At 48.1% G+C, this 22,611-nt stretch overlaps 9 protein-coding genes across 9 annotated transcripts; 4 read left to right on the plus strand and 5 right to left on the minus strand.

Annotated features, from left to right (window-relative positions):
* Window positions 1-2,352: 2,352 nt before the first annotated feature.
* DEU56DRAFT_757527 (uncharacterized protein) lies at window positions 2,353-3,443 on the plus strand (the record flags this gene model as incomplete). Its single annotated transcript, XM_041350142.1, has 6 exons — window positions 2,353-2,481; window positions 2,522-2,605; window positions 2,658-2,915; window positions 2,997-3,087; window positions 3,127-3,181; window positions 3,332-3,443. 6 exons carry the CDS (start codon window positions 2,353-2,355, stop codon window positions 3,441-3,443), a joined length of 729 nt encoding a protein of 242 aa, XP_041206640.1.
* Window positions 3,444-3,688: 245 nt separating this feature from the next.
* On the plus strand, window positions 3,689-4,600 carry DEU56DRAFT_914409 (uncharacterized protein; the record flags this gene model as incomplete). The annotated part of the gene is made up of 3 exons (XM_041357619.1): window positions 3,689-4,087; window positions 4,134-4,488; window positions 4,539-4,600. The coding sequence occupies 3 exons, from the start codon at window positions 3,689-3,691 to the stop codon at window positions 4,598-4,600; spliced, it is 816 nt and encodes a 271-aa protein (XP_041206641.1).
* Window positions 4,601-8,156: 3,556 nt separating this feature from the next.
* Window positions 8,157-9,718, plus strand: DEU56DRAFT_740020 (uncharacterized protein; the record flags this gene model as incomplete). Its single annotated transcript, XM_041348779.1, has 8 exons — window positions 8,157-8,311; window positions 8,370-8,504; window positions 8,562-8,670; window positions 8,724-8,914; window positions 8,961-9,099; window positions 9,149-9,277; window positions 9,392-9,546; window positions 9,598-9,718. 8 exons carry the CDS (start codon window positions 8,157-8,159, stop codon window positions 9,716-9,718), a joined length of 1,134 nt encoding a protein of 377 aa, XP_041206642.1.
* A 2,907-nt stretch (window positions 9,719-12,625) lies between these two features.
* DEU56DRAFT_953599 (uncharacterized protein) lies at window positions 12,626-13,477 on the minus strand (the record flags this gene model as incomplete). The annotated part of the gene is made up of 2 exons (XM_041359193.1): window positions 13,241-13,477; window positions 12,626-13,183 (listed from the first exon to the last, which is right to left on the minus strand). Exons 1-2 carry the CDS (start codon window positions 13,406-13,408, stop codon window positions 12,626-12,628), a joined length of 726 nt encoding a protein of 241 aa, XP_041206643.1. The 5' UTR covers window positions 13,409-13,477.
* Window positions 13,478-14,926: 1,449 nt separating this feature from the next.
* Window positions 14,927-16,859, plus strand: DEU56DRAFT_453182 (uncharacterized protein). The gene is made up of 10 exons (XM_041346292.1): window positions 14,927-15,132; window positions 15,194-15,422; window positions 15,476-15,581; window positions 15,633-15,642; window positions 15,701-15,750; window positions 15,809-15,886; window positions 15,936-16,026; window positions 16,074-16,266; window positions 16,318-16,436; window positions 16,486-16,859. The coding sequence occupies exons 2-10, from the start codon at window positions 15,217-15,219 to the stop codon at window positions 16,788-16,790; spliced, it is 1,158 nt and encodes a 385-aa protein (XP_041206644.1). The 5' UTR covers window positions 14,927-15,132; window positions 15,194-15,216; the 3' UTR covers window positions 16,791-16,859.
* Window positions 16,860-16,905: 46 nt separating this feature from the next.
* On the minus strand, window positions 16,906-17,685 carry DEU56DRAFT_981852 (uncharacterized protein; the record flags this gene model as incomplete). The annotated part of the gene is made up of 3 exons (XM_041359865.1): window positions 17,243-17,685; window positions 17,092-17,192; window positions 16,906-17,041 (listed from the first exon to the last, which is right to left on the minus strand). The coding sequence occupies exons 1-3, from the start codon at window positions 17,489-17,491 to the stop codon at window positions 16,906-16,908; spliced, it is 486 nt and encodes a 161-aa protein (XP_041206645.1). The 5' UTR covers window positions 17,492-17,685.
* A 62-nt stretch (window positions 17,686-17,747) lies between these two features.
* On the minus strand, window positions 17,748-19,043 carry DEU56DRAFT_889605 (uncharacterized protein). Its single transcript, XM_041356267.1, has 2 exons — window positions 18,386-19,043; window positions 17,748-18,328 (listed from the first exon to the last, which is right to left on the minus strand). The coding sequence occupies exons 1-2, from the start codon at window positions 18,548-18,550 to the stop codon at window positions 17,771-17,773; spliced, it is 723 nt and encodes a 240-aa protein (XP_041206646.1). The 5' UTR covers window positions 18,551-19,043; the 3' UTR covers window positions 17,748-17,770.
* Window positions 18,742-19,521, minus strand: DEU56DRAFT_453208 (uncharacterized protein). The gene has a single exon (XM_041346293.1). The coding sequence runs from the start codon at window positions 19,425-19,427 to the stop codon at window positions 18,933-18,935; it is 495 nt and encodes a 164-aa protein (XP_041206647.1). The 5' UTR covers window positions 19,428-19,521; the 3' UTR covers window positions 18,742-18,932.
* A 1,242-nt stretch (window positions 19,522-20,763) lies between these two features.
* Window positions 20,764-21,537, minus strand: DEU56DRAFT_740035 (uncharacterized protein; the record flags this gene model as incomplete). The annotated part of the gene is made up of 2 exons (XM_041348780.1): window positions 20,764-21,321; window positions 21,373-21,537. The coding sequence occupies 2 exons, from the start codon at window positions 21,535-21,537 to the stop codon at window positions 20,764-20,766; spliced, it is 723 nt and encodes a 240-aa protein (XP_041206648.1).
* Window positions 21,538-22,611: the final 1,074 nt, after the last annotated feature.

Genomic DNA, 22,611 nt, shown 5'->3' on the forward strand with positions numbered 1-22,611 from the left:
TCTCCGAGAGTATGTTCAACCTTTGAACCGTCTACAGTGTTTCCACTCTTGTAGATAAACTCACGCGCCTCGACAACTTTCTTCGTAGCATATACTCGGAGGTTTATGATTCGACTTTTCATGTCCTGTAGTAAACCGAGCGAACCGAACAAGCTTTTTGGTGTCAGACAGCGAGGACATGCACACAAGCCCATGTCTTTTATTGTCGCGATTAAAACCCTGGAAAATCATGAATGATCCGACAAATTTAATCAATTAAAAGGAATGCACTTCTCGGGATAATCAGCAGAATATGTGAAAATTCGGGGAAATACTCTCCGTAGCACCCCATCGGGACATTTCAGAACGATCCCGTGGCGATATGCGTGAATGAATTCTTCGTCAAGCAAGATTTCCCAGCACGCATGAAACAATTCCCGGCGGCAATGGGTATGAAGCGCGGCCATGCCAGTCTTTGATATACGAGACAATTTACTCAGCATATCTTTGACGCTGTCCGGAAGCTGACAAGTTGACGTCAATAGTTGTGCAAGTGTCCGGCAATCGAGACAACTCACGAAAGGTAAGAATCCCACTAGGTGGCATGCCCCCGATTGAGGTGATGACCGTACGTACTTCGTCAGATTTCCGAAATACAGATACAGAGGCCAAGCCTTCGCAGTTCCGAAGTTCGCCAGGTGAGTCGCGTCCGAAAAGAACATAAGACCTGCTATGACACGTTCTAACGAACATCCAGGCTCCTTTGGCAGTCTCTGGAGATTGTCCTGAGCTTCAAGCCAGGCGTCAGAGGCATAGAGCTCGTCATAGATTCGTTCTTGATGGTCGTCCAATGGATCCTTCCATAACCGTTTGAAAGGCATGAGATGGAATGCGCCTGCTTGGACATCTGAAAAAGTGGCACGGATTACTTCAACAAGAGGACGAAAATGAAATCCAGGAATGGTATATGTCTTAGGTCCCTCTTCCCTTAACTTCGTGGGGATGTCAATAGTGAGGTCGGCCTCAATCCAGTCATCTGGGAAGGCGATTTTCTCTCCGCCCTCATCCCTATCCAATTCTCGCAGACTCCTTTTCACCGAGAACCCCTCAAAATGTTCGACTTCGAAATCGTCGGCTTGTATAACCTCTTTGACGAGGCGCTGGACCTCGGTTTCCGATTTCTGGTGACTACCTGTATTCATCCAGGTCATCAGACGATAGACGGTCATGTTTAGAAACGGGTAGGGTGGTGGCAAGACCTGGGAATCAGCTCCTTGAATGATTGTTGGACACGACCGAGCAAGTAATGAGGACGGGATGAAATTATTGGGCTCGAAGGAAGGACGGCGAGGGTATACGCGGCATATTCCGAATGAGTTGAAGGCAGTTTGGAGGGTGTCTCTTAATGTTAAAAGGACGCGTTGAATTCTGGGTCGGATTGGGGGTGATGGCACACCAATGTCATCATTGGCGTCATTGAAGTCTTCGGCTAAGTGTTCGATATCATTGAAAGGCCTTGGAATCCGTCTCCTAGGGAGCGCAGGTTCCTCTGAAATATAGAAGTCGAGTGATCAGCAAATATTAGTAGATACAGATACTACAAAATACGAACCTAAGATATGATCATGTTCGGTTTCATTGAGGCCCTCCCAATCCATTGAAACATCCTGTTGCGAGGGCATGGGTCTTGGGGCGGGCTTTGCTATGGGTTTGCAAGGGGCGATCGGTCTTGGATGGGCCCTTACAAGCCCAAATCTCACCGGTAAGATTCTCTGTTGACATCATGATGAGTTAAGAATCGGTCGTTGAACTTCTGAAGGGGTTCGTTCGAAGAGAAAGACTCACTTGCGATGATGATTCGGACAGATTGAGAGCTATATTTGCTGCGGTCGCATTTCTCGCTCGCTGCAGCCTTCTCTCGGTTGCAAGAACGCTGGATTTCTTGTAAAAGTGGCAGCTTGTGCGATGTCTATTAAGCCCCCGGTTGTCTGTTGCCCTCTCCCAAGAGCAACCCTGAGCTCCACATGATACCATTGTAAGAAAGAGGAGCAGTATCCAGAGAACGTATGAGAGCAGCATGGATGATGCTGGCTAAGCTGAGCACAAATTGTCAAAGCAGCTAGCACAGCACTACTACTAGTAATAGTGCTGGCCGAAGAAGCCGGTGATCGTTGTCATTTGGCTTGCATTTATCTCACGTCTAGCCACCACTTCGATTGATTCAAAGTTAGGATTCTGGTTACACCGCACATGACGAGCACTACATCATATATATAAATATTCGTAGTTACAAGCCAAATTATGCAATGTGATAGGAACGGGGGAAGAATCTGCCCGGGTATCAGAGGCCGTACCCTATATGCCATAGGTCCAATGTCGACAAACAGAACGGATCCTGTCGGACGACAGATGACTCAACTGAGAAATTCGTGTCACAAAGGCATGTCGGCGATAAAAGAAAACGAGACGAAAGGCGCACTGCTCACCAAATTACGAGGTACCGTATCCGTCCTATGCAATATGCAAGAAAGCCATTGTCTAGCTCAGAACACTTGAAGGGTTTAGGGCGGTTGCGAGTATCTATACAGTCCAGCACCAGACGCGATCAGATGTGTTATCGGGCTTGGTGAGAGGTCAACCTCACCGTTCACGACAACTTTAGAAATATCATAACATAGCGAGTGACATCGCTATGGATATCCAGATGGAGGTTTCGGAGAGGTGGAGACCTGCAAGCAAAGCCAGAAACAATCGGCGCTTCTGAGAAAGTCAGCATTGCGCTCAAAACCAACTTCATGCTTACCTACAAAGCCGGAACAGATCGTGAGGAGTCAGCCCCACTTAAGAATTCGTTAGAGAGTCCTGGAGTCCCCAAAAAAAACCGAAGTCGTGTCACTCATCCACCCCCCTCTCTAACTCCCGTCTCCATTGAACTAGTTCGTCCACTGGCAGGTCTATTAGTGCTGACCGGGACGTTTAGCTTTCTATTTGTGATTCGTCTATTACCCTTACCGCAGGCACTGCCGCCACCTGCGGAGTCGCCGCACAAGCCCGGGGCTGGGAAAAAAAAAGCACACAACGGATGGGTGCAGCTGGTACAGGTCGCTGGTAGGTGCTGTGTTGTAACATAACCTATTTTTGATTTAGAAAGGCACGACGACGACTTGCCTTTTTCGAACCACGATTTTTTGGCACACGTTACGTCATGACACGTTTGAAGATAGGGAACCCTAGTCGTGGGATGAATCGATGCACGGAGCTTTCTGCTCAAATCAGTAGGTCGTTTGCTGCCGCCCGAAGCTGCATGCCCGAAACGATCATCATTGATGCTTTTGATATTTGAATGACCCAGGGGCTGGGGCATCGATGGCCGACGGCAGACCTCGGCAGACTCGGATTCGGAACTTCCCGTACTAACACTGAATCTTAGGAAACGCGCATCCGACTCGAAACTCGAGTCATAACAATATCTGAACTACATGTCAGTCAATGATGGTGGTTCGCTCGGAGTCCGTAACTTCGTGATAGCGGCAGCCACATGAAACTCCTCCCTTTTCGGTGTAAAATTGTTCAAACGTTCACTGAGTATATATATGTGATGAGAACATTGTCACAATAAGAAGTCAAGGCTAGTTTAAAACTCAGTCGCCTCCCCTCCTGCTGTATTACTGAATTACTCTGAATCTGTTACTAGGGCTAGCATTCGCGCATGGCCTGTCTTACTCGTCCCATCATTAGGGAGTCTAGTCCTGTCTATCAAGACAGGAAAGGGCGTAGTCCACGTACTACTGGTCCTGTTCTGAAGCAGGATTCAGAAAGTTTTCCGATTCTCTCTAGGATTTCGAGTCGTCATGTCTCACAAACTAGACTCGCGAGACCTCCAATTTCGCCACCTTCATCCGACACTCCCTATGAATTATCAGACGACGATATCATTGGACCTATTACACCTCCTCCCATACTTCGTCATCTGTCTAATTTCGCAAAGCGCGCAAGAGAAAGGCCCAAGCCCTATCAAAGAAGTGGTCCCAACATAGTAGGGCGCCTCTGTGGTGAGGAGGAGTGTTCGGGATGCACTGACACCGGTGATTTGTTGGATGCTCAAGGGGTATGTTAACCCATGCATGTAATATTCGTTATTAATATCATTCCAGGCAAGAATTCGATCGCAACGTATGTTGAAGCGCCTGACTCCCGAGGCCCGAGCACAAGCCATGATCGCGATCCAAGCTGACATTGAGTGGAGGCGCGTGCGTGCCATCGCAGCCGCTTTGCACGTCGACGTGGTCCAGCAACATTCTATGTTTCTTGATATAACTGCCAAGAGTGAGGCTGAAACGTATGTCAACGCCGCTGCGGAACCGTTCGTAACCGCCTCCGAAGCGCTCGCCGGCTACACCGCCGACGAGCTCAACTCCCGCGAAAATTGTAGTATCGCCGCATTTGACCTTGATGCGACGTCGTTCGCTACTGCTGACACGGAGTTCGATCACGTCGAAAACTTTGCATGTGCGCCGTTTCGTCCGCCCGCAGACCATACCATTGCTGACAGCAAGCAGTGACTCTCCTGGACCCCGGGTCGGATGGTAGTACCACCTCAGACGATGAGGTATTTGACTAAGGTAAATGATTTTTTATTTTATTTTAAATGTTGTACTAATTTTGTGTTTAGATCTTGCCGCAGGACACCGCAGGGTCCCTCGTCCGTAGTATCAATTATGTACATGCATCTTGCAATATGTAATGTTTGATTGAATATTATTTTCAAGTTTAACAGTCGCATTTGGAGTCCCCTCAATAAGTTACTAATATTAATATCATGATGACGGCCAGAAAGATGTGTTTCATGGGTCATGTGCATATACAATGTCCCAATGCGTTGAGCGTTGCAAACAACCTCTATGCGACTAACTTACACTCGAAGATTTAATTAACATGGTCTAAAAGCTCCAATGGCCCATCTGGCTAGCGAGCAGATTAAGTTAGAATCTTAGTACATGCATTCAATGTGACACATGTCCGAATGCGGCCTGTCGGAATATTAATGCGACGTCCGAATGCGACATGCGCTGATTAGGTCGTGGCTGTATTAATAATATTGTTTGAACTTTGTAACGCTCAAACTTTGAGTTTATTTGTCAGACATTCTATGTACGTCCTTAACTTAAGAACGTAATCTCGTCAACTCCACAGTACGGAACTTCATCAATCATCAACAACTTGAGTTTTGACTGACATTGTCAAGCAAATCCGCCGACAAGGAACCGTGAACTGCCGGCGCTGACGGTGTTGTAAGTGACTCAAGGCCTTGAGGTAAGAATCGAGATACGTATTTTCTTCTCGAAGTTTAGGAGTCAATTGGTGAACTAACAGCGGGAATTAATGCCAACTTCACTATCAAACTTTTGCGTTCAAGTTGGATTCTTTTGTAACACCAATGGGATTGTTCAGGGGGCGGCCTCGAGGTGAGTGCAAACAACTTCCAACGACTAAGTATCTAGTAACCCACGAGATTATAATGGATCATATCAGCTGCCCCAGTGGTATGAGTCAGATACCAGCACCCACCGAGACTTGCGAGTTTCGCTCAGCCGCAACTTGAACCTTGCAATCATTCCCTTCTTTCATCCCTGGGCACTCAGGCTCTGTAATTGAATCCCATCCGAGCCTGAGACTCGCGGCTGCCTTCGACTTTATTCGAGACCGTTTCATCCAGAAAGGTAAGTACAGCGACTTCGAGTCGTGCTATGACGATTATGGTGGACTGACCGTGTGGCACAGTTCGAATTCGCAACGACATGGCTGATTGGCAAAGCAGCCGCTCAGGCCAGTGGTATCCGCGAAGTCACCACAACGCACCCCATCATGATCAGCCGCCGCCACCGTCCGGGAGCATAGAACCCGCGAGCCGCAGCTTCAGTCACCCCATGGGCAACGACAGCTACCTGAATGTCGGGCCTCGGGCCTCTGACGTTTCAGTGCCCAACACGAGTGCCCATAACCATTATCCCCACTTGCAGGAGCCCGCAGGTGTTAGGCAGCACCTGACTCTGGTGTCTGGTACAACAAACCCCAATGCGGCTGCTTACTACGACCATCGTGATCGTAATCCTATCTCGCATGAGCCCGCACGCGGGAGCCAGCTACAGCCTAGCACTCTAGCGCCCAATAATTTTTACTTTCAAGATGTCGCGGGGGGGAGCTACGCAAACGTAGAGTCATCTACTGGTAGTGCGTTTCAGCAGCCTCCCGGTCCTTCCAACCCTGTTTATAACACCTCCCATGGACCAGCTCCCACAGCCGCCCTTTATCCAACCTCTTTTCACCCAAACATGAGTCAAGAGGCTCCTACTTACGGTTACCATAATTCAACGTCGGCAGCCGGCGGTCACCATCAACCGAGTCTAGTACAGAGGGAGCCACCGTCTTCTACAGTTACCCCGTTTCAACAAGCTTGCAGCCAGTATTTGAGTGACGGCAATTCTAACTTCGCAGCCCAGAGCGCGCCCCGGGGAGCTCTTTTCCCAACTGCCCCCGACCCGATTTCTTTTCACCCGAGTACCAGTCAAGCGCCAACTCAGCCAAGCCGGCCGGCTTCGAGCGCCTACAGCCCGAACGACCAAGGGCAATCTTTTTCCTTGGAATCTGAAGATTTCATGGAAAGAGTGAGCGAGGGTAGACGGGCACACCGGAGGATCGAACGCGCATCCAAACGGGCACTTTCTGTCAGCTTTCAGCCGTTCCTTTCCTCAGCATCGACGCAGCGGCCTCTTCGAACAACTGAGCCCTTGCAAATTGAAGATGCATCACTCAATCTTGTGAAGACGGAAGCATTAAGTCTCATGATTGCGTCTCTTTTTCGGGAAACCCTGCATCCGATCAAAACAAAAATTGATCAGCTGGCCAACGCTGCGCTTGATGGTGCGATCGCTATGCATGGGAACAACAACAACGGTATTCATTTTTCCTTATATTCATCCCATGACTTATGGGGGACACAGAAACGGCACTCTCGGCATGGAGGTCGAGGCCAGAAGCTCAAACCGCCCTTGCACGGCTTAAAGGGGTCGTCAAAAAAGTCCATAGGGAATGCCAGGGCCAGGGTTGTGTTAGGGGGATGGTGGCTGGAGCTTATAATCTATCCATTCAGATTTTGTTCAAGAATACGAACGACATTGCACTATCGCGCAAAGCGGACGCGTTAGCGTTGCTGTCGACCGGTGATCATCTTGATGTCATCATTGAGGTACGCATGTCTTTCAATGTTACTCAGCTCATATTTATTTTTTACTTCAGCGCGTCATGAACGATGGGCAAGCCCACCCAATCCGCGTCCCGTTCGCGAACTCTGCCGTCATCGGCATGATAGAATTCATCTTGATTGATCAAGGGTATCGTCGCTACATACCCCTCGATACACCCGGTGACTGGGAACTCGGCCTTAAAAATACCGTTATCCTTGCTGCAGCACTCTGTGAATTGCAAGTACGAGAATGCTCGAAGACTGGCTGGTTCAAACCTGTTGCTCTTCACAGTACTCGTGGAAGCGAGGCCTACACGGACATGAGCGATCGGATGGATTCATTGTCCGGAAGTGAGTTGGCGGAGTTGCACGGACTGTTAGGTTTCATTCGTGATTTACTGAAAACGCTCCCAATGGTGTTGTAGTACGTACGTAGTATTTAGATATTCGATTTCACTAGCAGGCTTTCAATTTATCATATTACACCCCTCCGCATGTCTGACTTAGTCTCCCGTAGTCAGACCTTGATAGAATGAAGACAGTCGTTCTCTGACTCACGACGGCTCTATCATAAGTACTTTCTGCCTTGACTCGTAACCACTCGAGTGTCCACCACAAATACATACTGTGAGAACATCGTGATGATCGTGAAAGTGCCAAGAATGTACTTCTGCTAATTTCAGCGTCCAGTGTTAACGTTAACGCGCTTCATCCACCCTGACATGTCCATTTCCGGCCTATGCGATTTGGTACTAACTTACAGACTGTACTGTTTGAAGCCTTCCCTTATAGCCATGTGTTTTTAGGCAGCTGCTGCCTTTGCCGACACCGGAAGACCATCATATAAAGCGTGAGCAGGATCAACTTGGTGAGTCCTATCCCTCATCTCCTACCCACTTCCACAGGCTCAGTTTCTTCACCTTCTTGCCGTTTTATGTCTCAGGCGACGGTGGAGGACGCATCCCAACCTCCGGAATCGTTACCGTCACTGGCGGTGGCGACGTCCGAGACTGCTCGTCAGAGGCGGAAAATCGCTGCTTTAGAAGAAAAGCTACTGGTGCTGGAGTCGGGGCACGCGGTCAAACAAAGGTATGTACGCTATTTAGTACATCTCGTTCAGTACGTTCACTATGATTATGGTTTTCAGGGAGACGAACTACTATATGTCGAAAGGAAGAGCCATCAGACGCATCGTCACGTTATTCGACAACATCGAAGACTTAATATGCGAGAACGATAGGCGGTGCGATTTGAACGGCGAGGACGCAGATGTAACTATCGAGTGAGTCTCTTTTTTGCTTGTGCCTCGTGATCGCTGATTGATGGTTCGTCATAATAGTCAGGACCGTTTGCAAACCGGTTACATCGCACTTAACCGCGCCCTCCCGTGGCTTCACTCGAAGGCTTCAGACATGGAGAATGAGGACTGCAGGCTCATGATCAAAAAGGTATTATTGACTAGTACAAATCATCTCCCTTCTGCTGAATCGTTGTCCTTTAGCTCAGGCAGGGGGCCGATGCTGCTCGAGCGGATGACACCTCGAAGCTCAAGAGCCTCGTCGCTGATTGGATCAATCGTGAATTGAAGCCCGACCCTCCGGTCAATTCCGAGGATAAATATTACCGTGGATTCATCAATGACGCGTGCGGTAAACTACTCTGCCCGACTGAGCTAGATTGGAATAGCCCAACGTAAGTATCGTGCTTAAGATCTCGCGCGACACTAACTATCCGCCAGTGTCAGAGCAGGAATTAGAGATCGCGCAGACGGTTATATCGTGACGGAAATGTCCTGGCCAGCATTCACGTATGAAAAATACGCGGCAGATCTGGACGATCTGGAGAAGGGTCTCTTCAAGAGCACTCTTTTACTTCAGGTCAGTCAGTCATTCCCGAGCAGCTCGACAAAGTTCTCATTTTTAGCAGGCCTTCAAAGCTATATTCACGTCACCCTCCTCCGCAAGGGAGGTTGCCGGTGATGGCGACGCCGCCAATGTGATTGAAGCCAACCGACGCGCTAAGCAGGACCACCCTGGAAAGAAAGTCAAGACACACGTGGCGCAAATCATCAAGATGCACACAGTCACACCACGCTCGATCGCTTATGTATCATGTCAGGTAAGTAGCGATAATTTCTAAGTTCCTTGTGGAGTGATAATGTGTAACAAGTTGCGGTTTGCTCTGTCTTCTGTGACCTCATGGCGCTCGGTTGACGGCGACTTTGACTACATACTATTTTGGCAAAACATCGTAGACTTCTTCGAAAGGCCGCCTGGTCGAACGGCGAAGCGAAACGTTAAGCGACTCCTGGCTTGGTGGACGAGGTCTCATTTTTTACACTCAATAGTTGTCCTCGATTGATCTTCGTTTCTTAGGAAAGTCTTCGGAACAAGTCGACGTGCAGAACTCAGCGATGGTGCGAAGGCCAAGATGTCAGTAAACGCTCTCGCAAGGCAGAGAGCAGAACTAGATGATGCCGATTTCGATTCAGAATAGTTTGTTTCTCGTGCCAGCGCAGTTTCTACCATGACGTTGTTTCCATTTCTGTTGTTCTCTTTGGTATATAACACTCAATACCATAGTTTTATGACATTACAGTAGTACCTTGCAATTATGATGCCATGATTGAATCATACCTTCTCGTTGTGAAACTTCGGCAGCCAAGGATGATACTATCTGCAAGTCATAGTCACGTGTGATGAATTATGGAAGCACAACAACAGGTTTGGATCTTCGTGCTTGTATTGTTAGAAGCTGAATCTGAGAAATGCAGTATGATAGTGGTAATAAATGTATTTCCTACTCATCATTCCGCTCGAAAAAAATTAATTGTTATATGTGAGGTAACATAATTTTCTACTCATCACTCCGCTTGCAGCACAGAAAGTATACATGTGCGAGGTGAGCAAATGCAGCGCGACAGCGGAGATATATGAATGTACGAGCTTACATTCCGATCAACAACAGAACGCGTAGCCGTGTGAGATCACGAGATGCAGCGCGACAGCGGTAAGTATCTTTATTTCTGCTTATTATCCCCATCGCGGAAGAAAAGTATAGAGGCGCGCAGTGACACAGATAGGCTGCATCTAGCTGATCTGTGTCACTGCGCGCCTCAGTACGCAAAGCAAAATACAATTGTCAGTCATTGAATACACAGAAGGTTGCGTGTAAACTCGAAGTACGATATAAATGATCTCTTGCTCACGTGGTAAACAAATCCTGGCTGTGGTATGTAGGTAAGGCTTTTTCGCACAGATTCCCAGTTGATGTATAGTTGACGAACATGTGTCCCCGCTGCCGAGCTCAAAGTCAAGGTACATTACTACATTAACACAATGTCCGCGCAAAGTCTAATTTTTTTGGATGCAGTCGCAAGTGGTATACTACTACTGGCCATTAGCTACCCAAAGAAGGTCGCCTTGAGACTCGAGCCGTGATACGAACTAATTGTCGCCCGCTTGCAGGACATACCCGGCTGCCACGGAAAGGTAAAGCTTATTCACACGCATTCCAAATTGATATATAGTTGACAAACATTGGAATGACACGTTTGATAGCGTTCAAAGTCAATGCATGAAGGAATATTCTCGTAGTCGGGGTACAGGGGCTTTCACGTTTACATGTAAATTTTATATATAGTTGACAAACACCGGAATGACACGTTTGATAGCGTTCAAAGTCAATGCACGAAGGAATTTTTGTGGTCGTGCGCTCGGGTGAATATATTCTCGTAGTCGGGGGTACAGGCTTTCACGTTTACATGTAAATTTGATATGAAAGCGCCAGAAAATTAGCTTTTCAAGGAGGTGTATCAAGATTTAATACCAGACGCTCATATATAGTCCCCTGCGGAGGCTAGCGCAGCTTCGTTCCCTGAAAGACACAGGCAAAAAGTCTGAGCCTGGATTTTGTGATCCTTACCACTGATGTGGCAATTTTGATTCATGTAGATCAACCAGTAGCTTTTGTTTCACCTTCCCTTCGACTTTGAATTTGAGCGATGATGAGACCTGTTCCTGACCGTAAAGTTTTATCGCGAAATCAGGAACACTCTTGCGCTATACAAGGGCAAAGATCACAATGTGATGCTCGATAACAGAATTATGCTAAATATCATGATTATGGGCTATATATTGTGATATATGGCCTTCTCCTTTCCTTACCAGTTCACTGATGGACAGTCAGACTTACTCATCAGCATGCCTTCATCAGCGTCCTTTGATGGCCGCTGCTTTAGATTTTTCATTGACCATTGTTTTATCAGCGGCGACCCTAGCAGGTCGGTAACGAGGCTTGGCCCATGGGGCGCTGCATTGTCTTGACAAATGCATTTTCACATCCGCCTCTATATCCGCACGAGCGGCTACGTGCCGAGTCGCATTAAGAGCAAGCTTTTCATAATGACTGATCAAGTGCACTGGAAAATTAGGTATCAAGGTGCGGAAAGACGGCGTGCTACGTACCCAGAACTTGGTAGTGATGCCAGCTACAAGAGCCATAATCAACTTGAAGAAGGAACGACTTGTCTTCCTTCTGCGACGCGTGACCGTTCGTCACACCTACGTGTGACAGACAACGCATGTCTCAGAGTTGTTCTCTTGACCCATTTCAACTTCAGTTTGGTGTTTATGGATCGTTCTCATGGTTGTCCGGTCGTTACTTAGTGTCTGCGCATGCTTGTCCATCTCCACTCTCTGGCTCTGTACTCTACAGCTTTTCCGAGGGACCTTTCCCAACTAGACCAGGCGAATTCCTGTATGGTGAGGAGTCCATATACACTCGGCTATAAAACCAATGCTCTTTACCTGAGTGCGCACTTGGGATGCACCTTCGCGGCGTGGGCCGGTCTTTGCGTGAACCATCCTCGAAATTGTCTGTGGCACCGCATAGGAGGAGTCTTCCCTCATTATGGACAAGTGAAACATCTATGTGGGCATCGTTTTAGGAACAAGCCCCACCCCCTGCCCTTCTGTTGCTGCTAACACTTATGTTGTTCTATTTGGGTTGTTCGTCTTTCCCCAGATCTCGTGGCTCTGTACACTGTATACGCAGTCTAATTATCAGCACTACGTCTAGAAGTATCCGCCAGCCATTCCGCACGATATTTGACAATCAGCACTATTTGGTTTCGGGTTTCGGTTCTACATCGTTATTCACGTACGACAAAACACCTTTCAGATGAGAACAAGAAAATTCTGTCAAGACTTGTAGTCTCATATGTAATGTATCATACACGAGTTCTGGATCGTTTCTGCTGCTTCAGTGATCTAGATTCACCAATGAGAGCTTTCACAGGTAAATAGAAAATTACAGATTTCACTGCACGATAAAGTACAATCGACACTTGATCGACACCCATCAAATAAATCATTACGCTCAGAGCGTTCAGCACGCATGCCATCAATAAACCCCAGGAAGCAATCGATATTTCACTTTCTTCGCCCAATTCTCCCATTTTTCTCCCAGAGCATGCTGCAGCATCCTGTCCTCCACTGGAGATCGGCTGATGGCAACCAAAGCGCCTGCTGTAAACATGAAAAAGACAATCGCTGCTAACGCTTTCATAAAAGGCACTTGTAGAATCCCAGACTGCCTCATCCATGACCCTTGGCTCCCGTACATGATGACGAACCCGATGTACTGGAGAAGGTAACCAGTGTAGCTTGGGTGGCGGACGACAGAGTACGGTCCGCTTGTCACAAGTCTCTGCTCTTTTCTGACACTGAGCTGGAAGCTCCAATGCTTTCCTAACATCGATATGCAATAAAGCCTCAGCACACCACCAATTGTGACAGCGAGACTGCTGGCAAGGAAAGTGGGCGTGATTGGTGTGGAGTGAAGAGCGCGCAATAGCTGCAGAGCTCTGGCGCCATTGATACCCTCTGGAATTTGAGAGGGATCTATGTGCATGGCCAGGATGCTGGCCACTTCAACAGACGATGCCGCCCATGTGCCGATCTGTTGTATTGACCACAGATCCACACAGACAACGACCAGTGAATAGGAGCAACACACCTTCATCAGCCGTAAACCGCGAAGTCCAACAAACCATCTAACAAAGGATTCTGAGAGAACCGAGGGTACCGACTTCTCTTCAGATGCCGGCAGTCGAGGGGGGGAATTCAAAGAAACATGGACCCCAATGGCCGAAGCTACAATGAAGGGGATCTTCAACAGACTCATCGTGCACTACTTCGGACGTCTGTCTCTAGAGCCTGCGATGAGTTATCTTAGATACCTAAACCCTTGACTCCTACATGCGTCTAACATGTGGCAAAACTCCCAGATGAAAAATTCCAATTATCAATCCGGCAGTGGCGGTCTTCTTGTTCTGTATGAATTCGCAGGGATCAATGAACTGCCATCAAACCTTCCTAGAGCGCGCCCCTGGCGCCAAAGACTCGACCGTCACTTCAGCATGGCTATCAATATGCAAAAGTGCAGTCAGTCTGCCTTGGGAGGGGGAGAAATGTGTGCTGGGTTCGGGTAAGGTTATTTGATTTTCTTGTGGACGTTGCTTGACCAGCACGAGCCACCCGTGGGGCAGCAAAAGCTGCAAAACTATCAAAACAATATTGGCTTCGGCTTGTATTGCACGGGTGCGAGAATGATAACCGTAGCATAGCGCGTGGTCACTCATCAAGTGACCGGGGATTTAAGTTCGGCGGCTTTCAGCTGACATAAGCGTCAAGCTGTCACGCGTTTTTGACGATGGTCTCCAGAATCCAGATCAATTAGAGTCAGGACTCAGCACCATGACCGCCGTTCCATCATTCTGCAAGACACTATGGACACGCCATTGATTGCCTTCGGCGCGTGAACTTGTGCGAAGTATCTTGTTGACAACGCCGTTGTCAACCAAGGACATCTACAATTTGGCCTTGAAGCAGAGTCCAGACAAGGCTCCAACCTGTCTAAGCCGAGTTGCCAGAGTACAGTTTGAACGTGACGAAGAAAGAGCTGCCAACTATCGCGCGTGGCATCACAAGACAGTGACCGCCCTATACAGAGCATCCTATTCGGCCTCTACAGTGAGTTGACACTGATGTAGGCCTTGGTTAACTCACTCAGTCTCAACGTTGAACGCAGGTATTTAAAGAGAGTGGTACTTCCGGATGTAGTGAATTCGAAGGATGCTGAGAAGTTCTGGGAAGCGAACGGTCCCGCAAGCGGAAATCGAACAGTACGGAAGGAGCAAGCTGTATTTCTTGCCGCACCACGACACACTTGGTTATGGAGAACGACGACCTCCCCTCCTCCGCTCAATCTCACGCCCTCTCCTTTCACTCTCGAAGTTAGAATTACTAGGACTACTTCAGCTCACGGCGGCCGACGTCAGTGTTGGGGAAGATTGGAACCACCTGAACCAGCGGAGGCAACACGCGAGGAAGGAAAATACTCGAGCGTGACTTGAAGTGGACGTGGACGCTGCAGGCCGCGAAGAGGGAAGCTGCACGGGAAGCATTGTAGCTCAGCTGCTCAGTGTGCCAGCTTCATGGTCTAAATCTTTCTATACCGTGCAGAGCAATTCACTCTAATTCACTATTGACATCGCACTGTACGTCGATGTCAGTACCATCGTTCTCTTTATTGGAATCAATACGTGGTGTTTAATTCGACTTTCCCGCAGTGCACCTTCGTACTGCGCATATTATCTGCGTGCTCTCTTAGTCAGCACTTGTGAACTGAAAACACTCGGACTTGAACCGGGACTTTGGTCCACGCGTGACGCGCGTCGCGTTAGCCAAACCGCTGCGCGCGTCAATTTTAAAATAGCTAACAGCTACGCCCTACAAAGTTTACAGTTGTTAAGTGTCGGTTGTTGGTCGGTTGATAAGAAACGATTATCTTCCCTTCTACCTGGTTTACCTACGGAAGACGACTCTGCAATCGAGGCGAATTAGTAGGTTAGTAGTAACTCATATTTCAGCTTGACTCTTGAGATCTACTCCTGACGACAAGGACAAGCTAAAATCGATAGATACCCGCCGATGGCTTCCCAATTTACCAAGCTCCTACAACCAATCACGATAGGACCCTTCACATTGCGCAATAGAGTCATAATGTCAGCGCTGACACGCTCTCGCTCTGTGCCTACCAATGTTCCAAATGACATTAACCTCGACTACTACGTCCAACGTGCGCGCGGCGGCGCTGGGCTTATTACAACTGAGGGAACATTGATCTGTCAACAAGGGCATGTCAATCAAAGTTTAATGAGTGCCCGAGCTGATTGCTCTAATTCTTCAGGACTGAATGGCAGAACGCACCTGGAATATGGAATAAAGACCAGGTTGCCGCTTGGAAAAAGATAACGGATGCCGTACACACAGAAGGAGGCTTGATATTCACACAGGTATGACTTCTTCCCTAGTATTCTTCCCGACCTAATAGAATATTACTACAGTTATGGCATCGTAAGTCCGCACAACCCACTCTCATAGAGTAACGCATCACACTTCTTCCATCGTATAGTGGGCCGTGTGAATCACCCAGATGCCCCTGAACAAAAGGCTTCAGGAATGGTGGGCTATCAAGTGCTTGTTGATACCTGCCACAAGTCTGACTGATTTGTAACCGAAGCCGGTTTACGGACCCTCTGGCATAGCAGCACGTGGGGGAAAGTTCAGGTTTTTGCCTGGTCAGCCTGGATATGTGACCGCAAGTAGCATGCTGCACTGTGACTTTTCTCTTCCTAAATCAGCTTTAGCCCGTTGCAGTAGATGATCCTCGCGTTATCATCGACTTGTACAGACAAGCTGCTATCAATGCCAAGGAGGCAGGCTTTGATGGCGTTGAACGTGAGCAGTCACTTTCTTCCAGAAATCCTGTTGATTGTGCTTTGCAGTTCATGCTGCAAATGGGTACCTCGTCCATCAGTTCTTAGACTCCACGTCGAACAAGCGGACTGATTCATATGGCGGTTCCATTGAGAATCGGGCCCGCTTTGGCCTCGAAATTTTGAAGGAGTTCGTGTCTGTTTGGGGCAGTAAGAGAGTCGCGGTTCGCTTGAGCCCATCAGGTGGATACAACGACATGGGGTATGATTAGCGGCAGCCTTTCCCACTGCATTAAGCGCTAATGTTGAGCAGGATGCCCTTGCAGGAGAACATCGACACTTTCCGATACTTCATCAGCCAAGCAGATCTTCTCGACCTTGGGTATATTTGCCTGGTACGCTATATTCCAGCATTCGACCCAAAAATCGATGGTATGGCATTCCAGATTGCACGTTTTTCTCCATTTAAATACTTCCACAGGAAAGTACCGTGCTACAAACCATGACGTGCTCAAAGAATATCGTCCATGCATCAAGAAATCCCCTCTCTTCCTCAACGGCGGTCTCACACCTGAAGAAGCCAATCAACTCATTGCTGCAAATGAGATAGATGCTGCTGCATTCGGAACCCTCTGGATCGGCCACCCCGATCTTGCAAAGAGAATCGAGCATGGTATTCCATTAGATGCAAAGTTGGATCCGAAAACTTTTTACGGAAGCGGCCCGCAAATCCCTTATGAACAGCAGAAGAAAGGATACACTGATTATCCTGCGGCTCGGCTTTAGATTCAAGTTAACTCTACGAAAAGTATTGGAAGCCTTTTGATATGCATCCACTATGCAATGTAATCACTACTAGAACACGATATCATAGGGCTCTACAAGGCTGTCGTCGGTAAGTTCATTCCCGCTCTTCTTGGCTAACTAGATGAGGCATCGTGAAGTGAATCGGAGACATCTTGTCCACCGATGTATGATATATGGAGGTAATGCGGCGACGGTCATCTTCATTTGCCTGAACTTGTTGAAGTTCCACCCTAGAGTTAAAATTGGAAGGAGAACAGCATGATAAGAATCCATATCGTACCTTGCACTGAAATTGATATGAGTCTGGTGTTGAGCGGGAGCAGCGCGAATTCGAAACCTCATGCTACGAGTGATCTTCAATGTTCCGGAGACCACCGAGGACTATCACAAAAAGTGAATGATGATGCATATGATTAGGCGTGGGGCCTCACTTCGTCTGGACTATCACCTGCAGCGGTGATCATGTTCTCCCAAGAGAGCGTGATTCCTATGCTGGCAGCCCTACACGCTGAAATGCTGTCCTTGAAAGCATCAAGAGTCGAAAGTGTGTGGTTCATGCGAACCTCACAAGAAGGCGAAAATACAGCATTGAAGGCACTCGTAAATGCCTCGTCCTCGCGCACTTCGTAGAGTGCACCTAGACGAGACTGTGTCCAGGAGATCAAGTCGGGCTTTGACATGGATAGTAATTTTTTTTTGGATCTCGACCGGTCACTGATACTATGTTGTGGAAGAGATTGATTGTGGTTGCTGCCTTGGGAGCGTGTGGAAGTGTGGAGAACTTGCCCGAAGGGATGATGCAACGTCCAAAATCGACCGAGTTGAATTAAGGCATCGCGCGCTTCGAAAGCGCGCCCAATTTTCAGGAGAAAAGGGGTAGTAATTAGATAGCACTGATCCCTACAATATTGCAATATGGTACAAGAAACAAATTGAAACGAGTACAATGTCAGATCCCTTCAATAAACCCCAGGAAGCAATCGATACTCCACCCTCTCCGCCCAATTCTCCCATTCTTTTCCCAGAGCACGCTGCAGCATCTTGTCCTCCTCTGCAGGACGGCTAATGGAAACCCACACGCCCGTTACTACAAGCAAGAAATTGATCGCCACTAGTACTTGAACGAAAGGCACTTGTAGAATCCCAGACTGCCTCATCCATGATCCTTGACTTCCGTACATGAAAATGATTCCGACACATTGAAGGAGGAAACCAGTATAGCTTGGGTGACGGACTACCGAGTACGGTCCGCTTGTCACAAGCCTGTGCTCGTTTCTGACGCTGAGTTGGAAGCTCCAAAATCTTCCTAACGTCGACATGCAATAAAGCCTCAATGCGCCGCCAATTGCGACAGCAAGACTGCCGGCAAGGAAAGCGGGGGAAACTGCGGTGGGGCGAAGAGCGCGCAAAATTTGCACAACTCTAGCGCCATAAATGCTTTCTGGAATCTGCGAGGGACCTATATATACAACCAGGATGTTGGCCACTTCAGCAGACGATGCTGCCCACGCGCTGATCTGTTACATTGTCCACAGATCCATAAAGACGACTATCAGTGTATAGGAGTAGCTCACCTTCATAAACTCCAGACAGTGAAATCCCAACATCCGTCTAATGAAGGATTCGAGCAACGAGGGCACCACCTTCTCTTCAGATGACGGTGGCCGAGAAGGAGAAGTCACCGAAACGTGGATGCCAATGGCCGAAACAAGGAGGAGGGGTATCTTCAATAGACTCATGATATGCTGCTGTATTGTTTTTGGGCCCAAAACGAGTCATGTTAAATACCTAGACATTGACAAAACACATGCTTCCAGGCGATAAATTTCAATCTCAACCCGGTGGCAACGGTACTTCTGTTAGCTTGCATAACTTTACAGGGAATGATGAGCTTGTCAAATTTTCCTTGAGCGCGCGCCCCCAGCACTTGAAACTCAGCTACCAATTGCTTCTATGCAAAGTACGGTCAGTCAGCCTGAGAGACAACAAGGAATGTGTTTTACATTGTTAAGTTGCTTAGGGATCTTCGGACGAGCCCTCTGGATCCGGACCCATGACTTGTGTTTCTCTTAGCCATCGTGAGCCTATACTTCCTGCGGCGTATGTCAGAAAATAATGTCATCAGAACATCAATGACATTGTTTGGTGAACACCTCGCCATGAGGTAGCCAGAAGGGGGGAAGGTCGTTCCTGTTCCAGTTTAAGGAGTATATGGTGACCTGTTACCATTCCGAAGTAGATCGGCTCCCAATGGCGTGAGAAATGCAAGTCCCTGAACCCATCAATTACATGAAGGGCAAAGACCTCGACCACCGCTCGGTAAGTACATTTCCTGGTCATTCTTAAGTCGAAGTTTGCCGCCTTCGCCCATGCTGAGCTCTTCTGCGCCATTCTGCCGTGTTCGTGCCACACCATGACACCAACGCCCATCACCAAACTCCTCGACATCAACATCCCCGACTTCAGTTCCCACGGTACTACTTCTGACGCCGCCAACAGAAACAGCCGCCGCTCGCAGGTTTGGGCCTCCCAACCTCTCTGCGCCATTTCACTACCTACCCCATCAGCGGACGGCGGCATTTTTCCACGCACACCTTTTTTTTTTGGCTTCATCATCCTCGTGTCCCAGTCCTACTTATCACACAGGTTTGTCACCCTCTCATGCAAAACCTTGATATGTCACGGTAGTGTAGTATCTCCTTCATGTATACATTTTGTTCTCTACATATCGTGAAATTTTAATAATGAACCAACTTAAATCATGTCTTTGGTTTGCTGGGTGAGATAAGACTAATCATGTATGTAGACAAGTACTAGTAATAGTATACAGTGGTAATATGACAAGGGTAGAACTACGAGGCGAGGAGAAAAAAAATCCAGGATGCGGTCACGGTGGAAATCGATGACGAAACTTGAAGAATACGAAGGCGCCGGCAATGCCGGCGCCAAGCAGTGGTGAGCGGAGACAACGAGGGTTGATGAGAGAAGACGGCGAGGGAGATGTTGACGTGCCGCCCGGTCTTGATGTGCTGACGGCTTTGAAAGGTTCAGAAAAAATTGCTAACCGGTGGCGACGGCATAGCTAGGCGTAGGGAGGGCGGGAGGGATTAATGGTCTCATGCAGGAAGTAGAGCGAAGGCGGCGTTCACGGGCACGAGCGTAAGAAGTCGGCAGAGGATGCTGCACGGTCGACGAGGTCAACGAGTAGGACGATGAAGACATGCAATTAGAATAATGAAGACAAGAAAAGATTCGTACCTTTCTCCGACACGGTTTGTGGGGTCCAACCTTTACTAAATAACGTCAGTCCAATGGTAACATGGTCACACATCACTCCTTCTTTTGGTTCGGAGTTTGTCGTCGGTCAGATAAGGCTAATGATGAGTATGCATGCTGCCCAATTCTGGTTAGGATAATTATGATTCGCCCGGAACTCCGGTATCTTGAAGTACCGACCTGAGCGATTTACTAAAGTTTGTCGTCATGAGCAGAGATATTTTTGTGGGCGGCACCGTATCTGAAACATTCCCGAAAGTGTCATGGCCACCCTGTAGGGCCAGAGGAGCGTGGAATCTTGGGTGCCTTCGGCATAGCGCTGCATAGTGTGTAGACGAAGATATCTCGTGATGACACGACGCGGTGACTGGCAGAATGTGGGTCACAAATAAGTTTTGTCATCCGCGTTTTGCCTGCGTTTCGTGCGTTAGAATAAACTGTTAGAGCAAATCACGATGAACGACGGAGTTGAGCTTGTTGAAAACAGCAAAAATCTAAAACAGGTCACATGACAGGAAGGTAAAATCGACAAAGTTACTAGTAGGCGCAGTCACTAGTACTACTATCATGGTTCCGACCTACATAAAATCAATTCCACAGAATACCTATCCCTGAAGTATCGTACAAGAAACAATCGAAACAAGTACATGTGTCAGAGCATTCAGTATATATATAATCAATAAACCCCTGGAAGCAATCGATAATTCACTTTCTTCGCCCAATTCGCCCATTCTTCTCCCAAAGCACGCTGCAGCATCTTGTCCTCCACTGCAGGTCGGGTGATGGCAACCCAAGCACATACCGTAAACAAGATGAAGCTAATCGCAGCTATTACTCTCGTGAAAGGCACTTGTAGAATCCCAGACTGCCACATCCACGACCCTGGGCTTCCGTACATGACGATAACCCCAACATATTGGAGAAGGCAACCAGTATAGCTTGGGTGGCGGACGATAGAGTATGGTCCGCTTGTCATAAGGCTGTGCTCTTTTCTGACGCTGAGCTGGAAGCTCCAAAGCTTTCCTAACGTCCAAATGCAATAAAGTCTGATCACGCCGCCAGCCGTGGCAGCAAGACTACCGGCAAGAAAAGCGGGGGTGATTGGCGTGGGTTGAAGAGAGCGTAAAAGGTGCACAGCTCTAGCGCCGTAGATGCCCTCTGGTATGTGTGAGGGATCAATATGCATGGCAAGGATGTTGGCAGCTTCAACACACGATGCTGCCCATGCGCTGATCTGATATATTAACCATATACCCATGTGTTGAACTGCATAAGAAAAACACACCTTCATTAACTCTAAACCACGAAGTGCAAGAACCCATCTGACAGAGTATTCGAGCGCGGTGGGCATCACCTTCTCTCCAGATGACGGTGGAGGGGAAGAAGTAGTGTACGAAACATGGATGCCAATAGCCGAAGCTATGAGGAAGGGGATCTTCATTACACTCATGATGTTCCACTGATTATTTTTTGAGCTAGCGATGATTCATGTTAAATACCTGAACTTTGATATCAGTCCGGTGGCCCCGGCGGCCCGGCCCCCTTATCTGCTCTCACTATCACCATTTAGTCGTGTTCCGGCCCGACTTTAAGCCCCGTGCGCCCAACTGTAGGACCATATCCACACACATCAAGCCAGGTCTAAATAAGCCAATCAAGCCGCGGCTTGCTACTCGGATGAACGAGCCTGACGAAATTGAGGCTGCTGACAACACGGACGTAGGCAGCGACGCGTACTCCGAGAGAAGACAAGACATGGGTAAATCCTAGAAGTAGATCCACAACGAGCCAACTCGCTGACGTCATGAAAAGTGGGGACCTAAAGCTGCAACAGATGGGAAATGATTTGCGAATGGAATGTGGTAAGTGGGATGAGGTCTGCCGAAGAGCTCATCTAGGACGTTGATAACAATTATTTTGAAGGAGAGCACGGTCCGTGTGACAATTCTGGTAAACTGAACGAAAAATAGATCACATGCAATGTAGGGAATCTATCAGATCATTTGAGTGAAGAATCGTATTGGGCAAGGTGAGACACTATACTGGGAATGGAAAAGAAGGCGCGCAGTGAGAAAACCACATATGGGCGCTTGACATACTGGGAACGAACACGAGGACACAGCATCAAAGACGCACCTGTCCAGGGATCAAACAGTGATCTTCCTCCTCGCTCGATCCTACATTGACCGAAACAATTCGTCGTCGCTCCCATTTCGAACGTGTTCCCGTGTAGCTACTCTGAGTAAGTGGCTCTGGCATTCGTACAGCATTTGGTGGGAAGACCTGAAATTGTAACGGGCGAAGTCTCAGAGCCAAAACATGTATTTCCCTTCCATTTGGAAACAAGAAGCATTAACGAGAGTGGCTTGAAAAAATTTGAAGGGCACACCAGTGCTATCCATAGAGTTTTGTATTCGCGCGGTGCACATCGTAGATTAATGATGACCATCGATATACTCGGGAGACGTGCAACATATGAAGAGCCAGAGGCGAGTCCAGTGTCCAGCCTGTCTGAGCATTACAT

The sequence above is a fragment of the Suillus clintonianus genome (assembly GCF_016758775.1).
Source record: "Suillus clintonianus strain FC179 chromosome Unknown DEU56scaffold_54, whole genome shotgun sequence".
Lineage (NCBI taxonomy): Eukaryota > Fungi > Basidiomycota > Agaricomycetes > Boletales > Suillaceae > Suillus > Suillus clintonianus.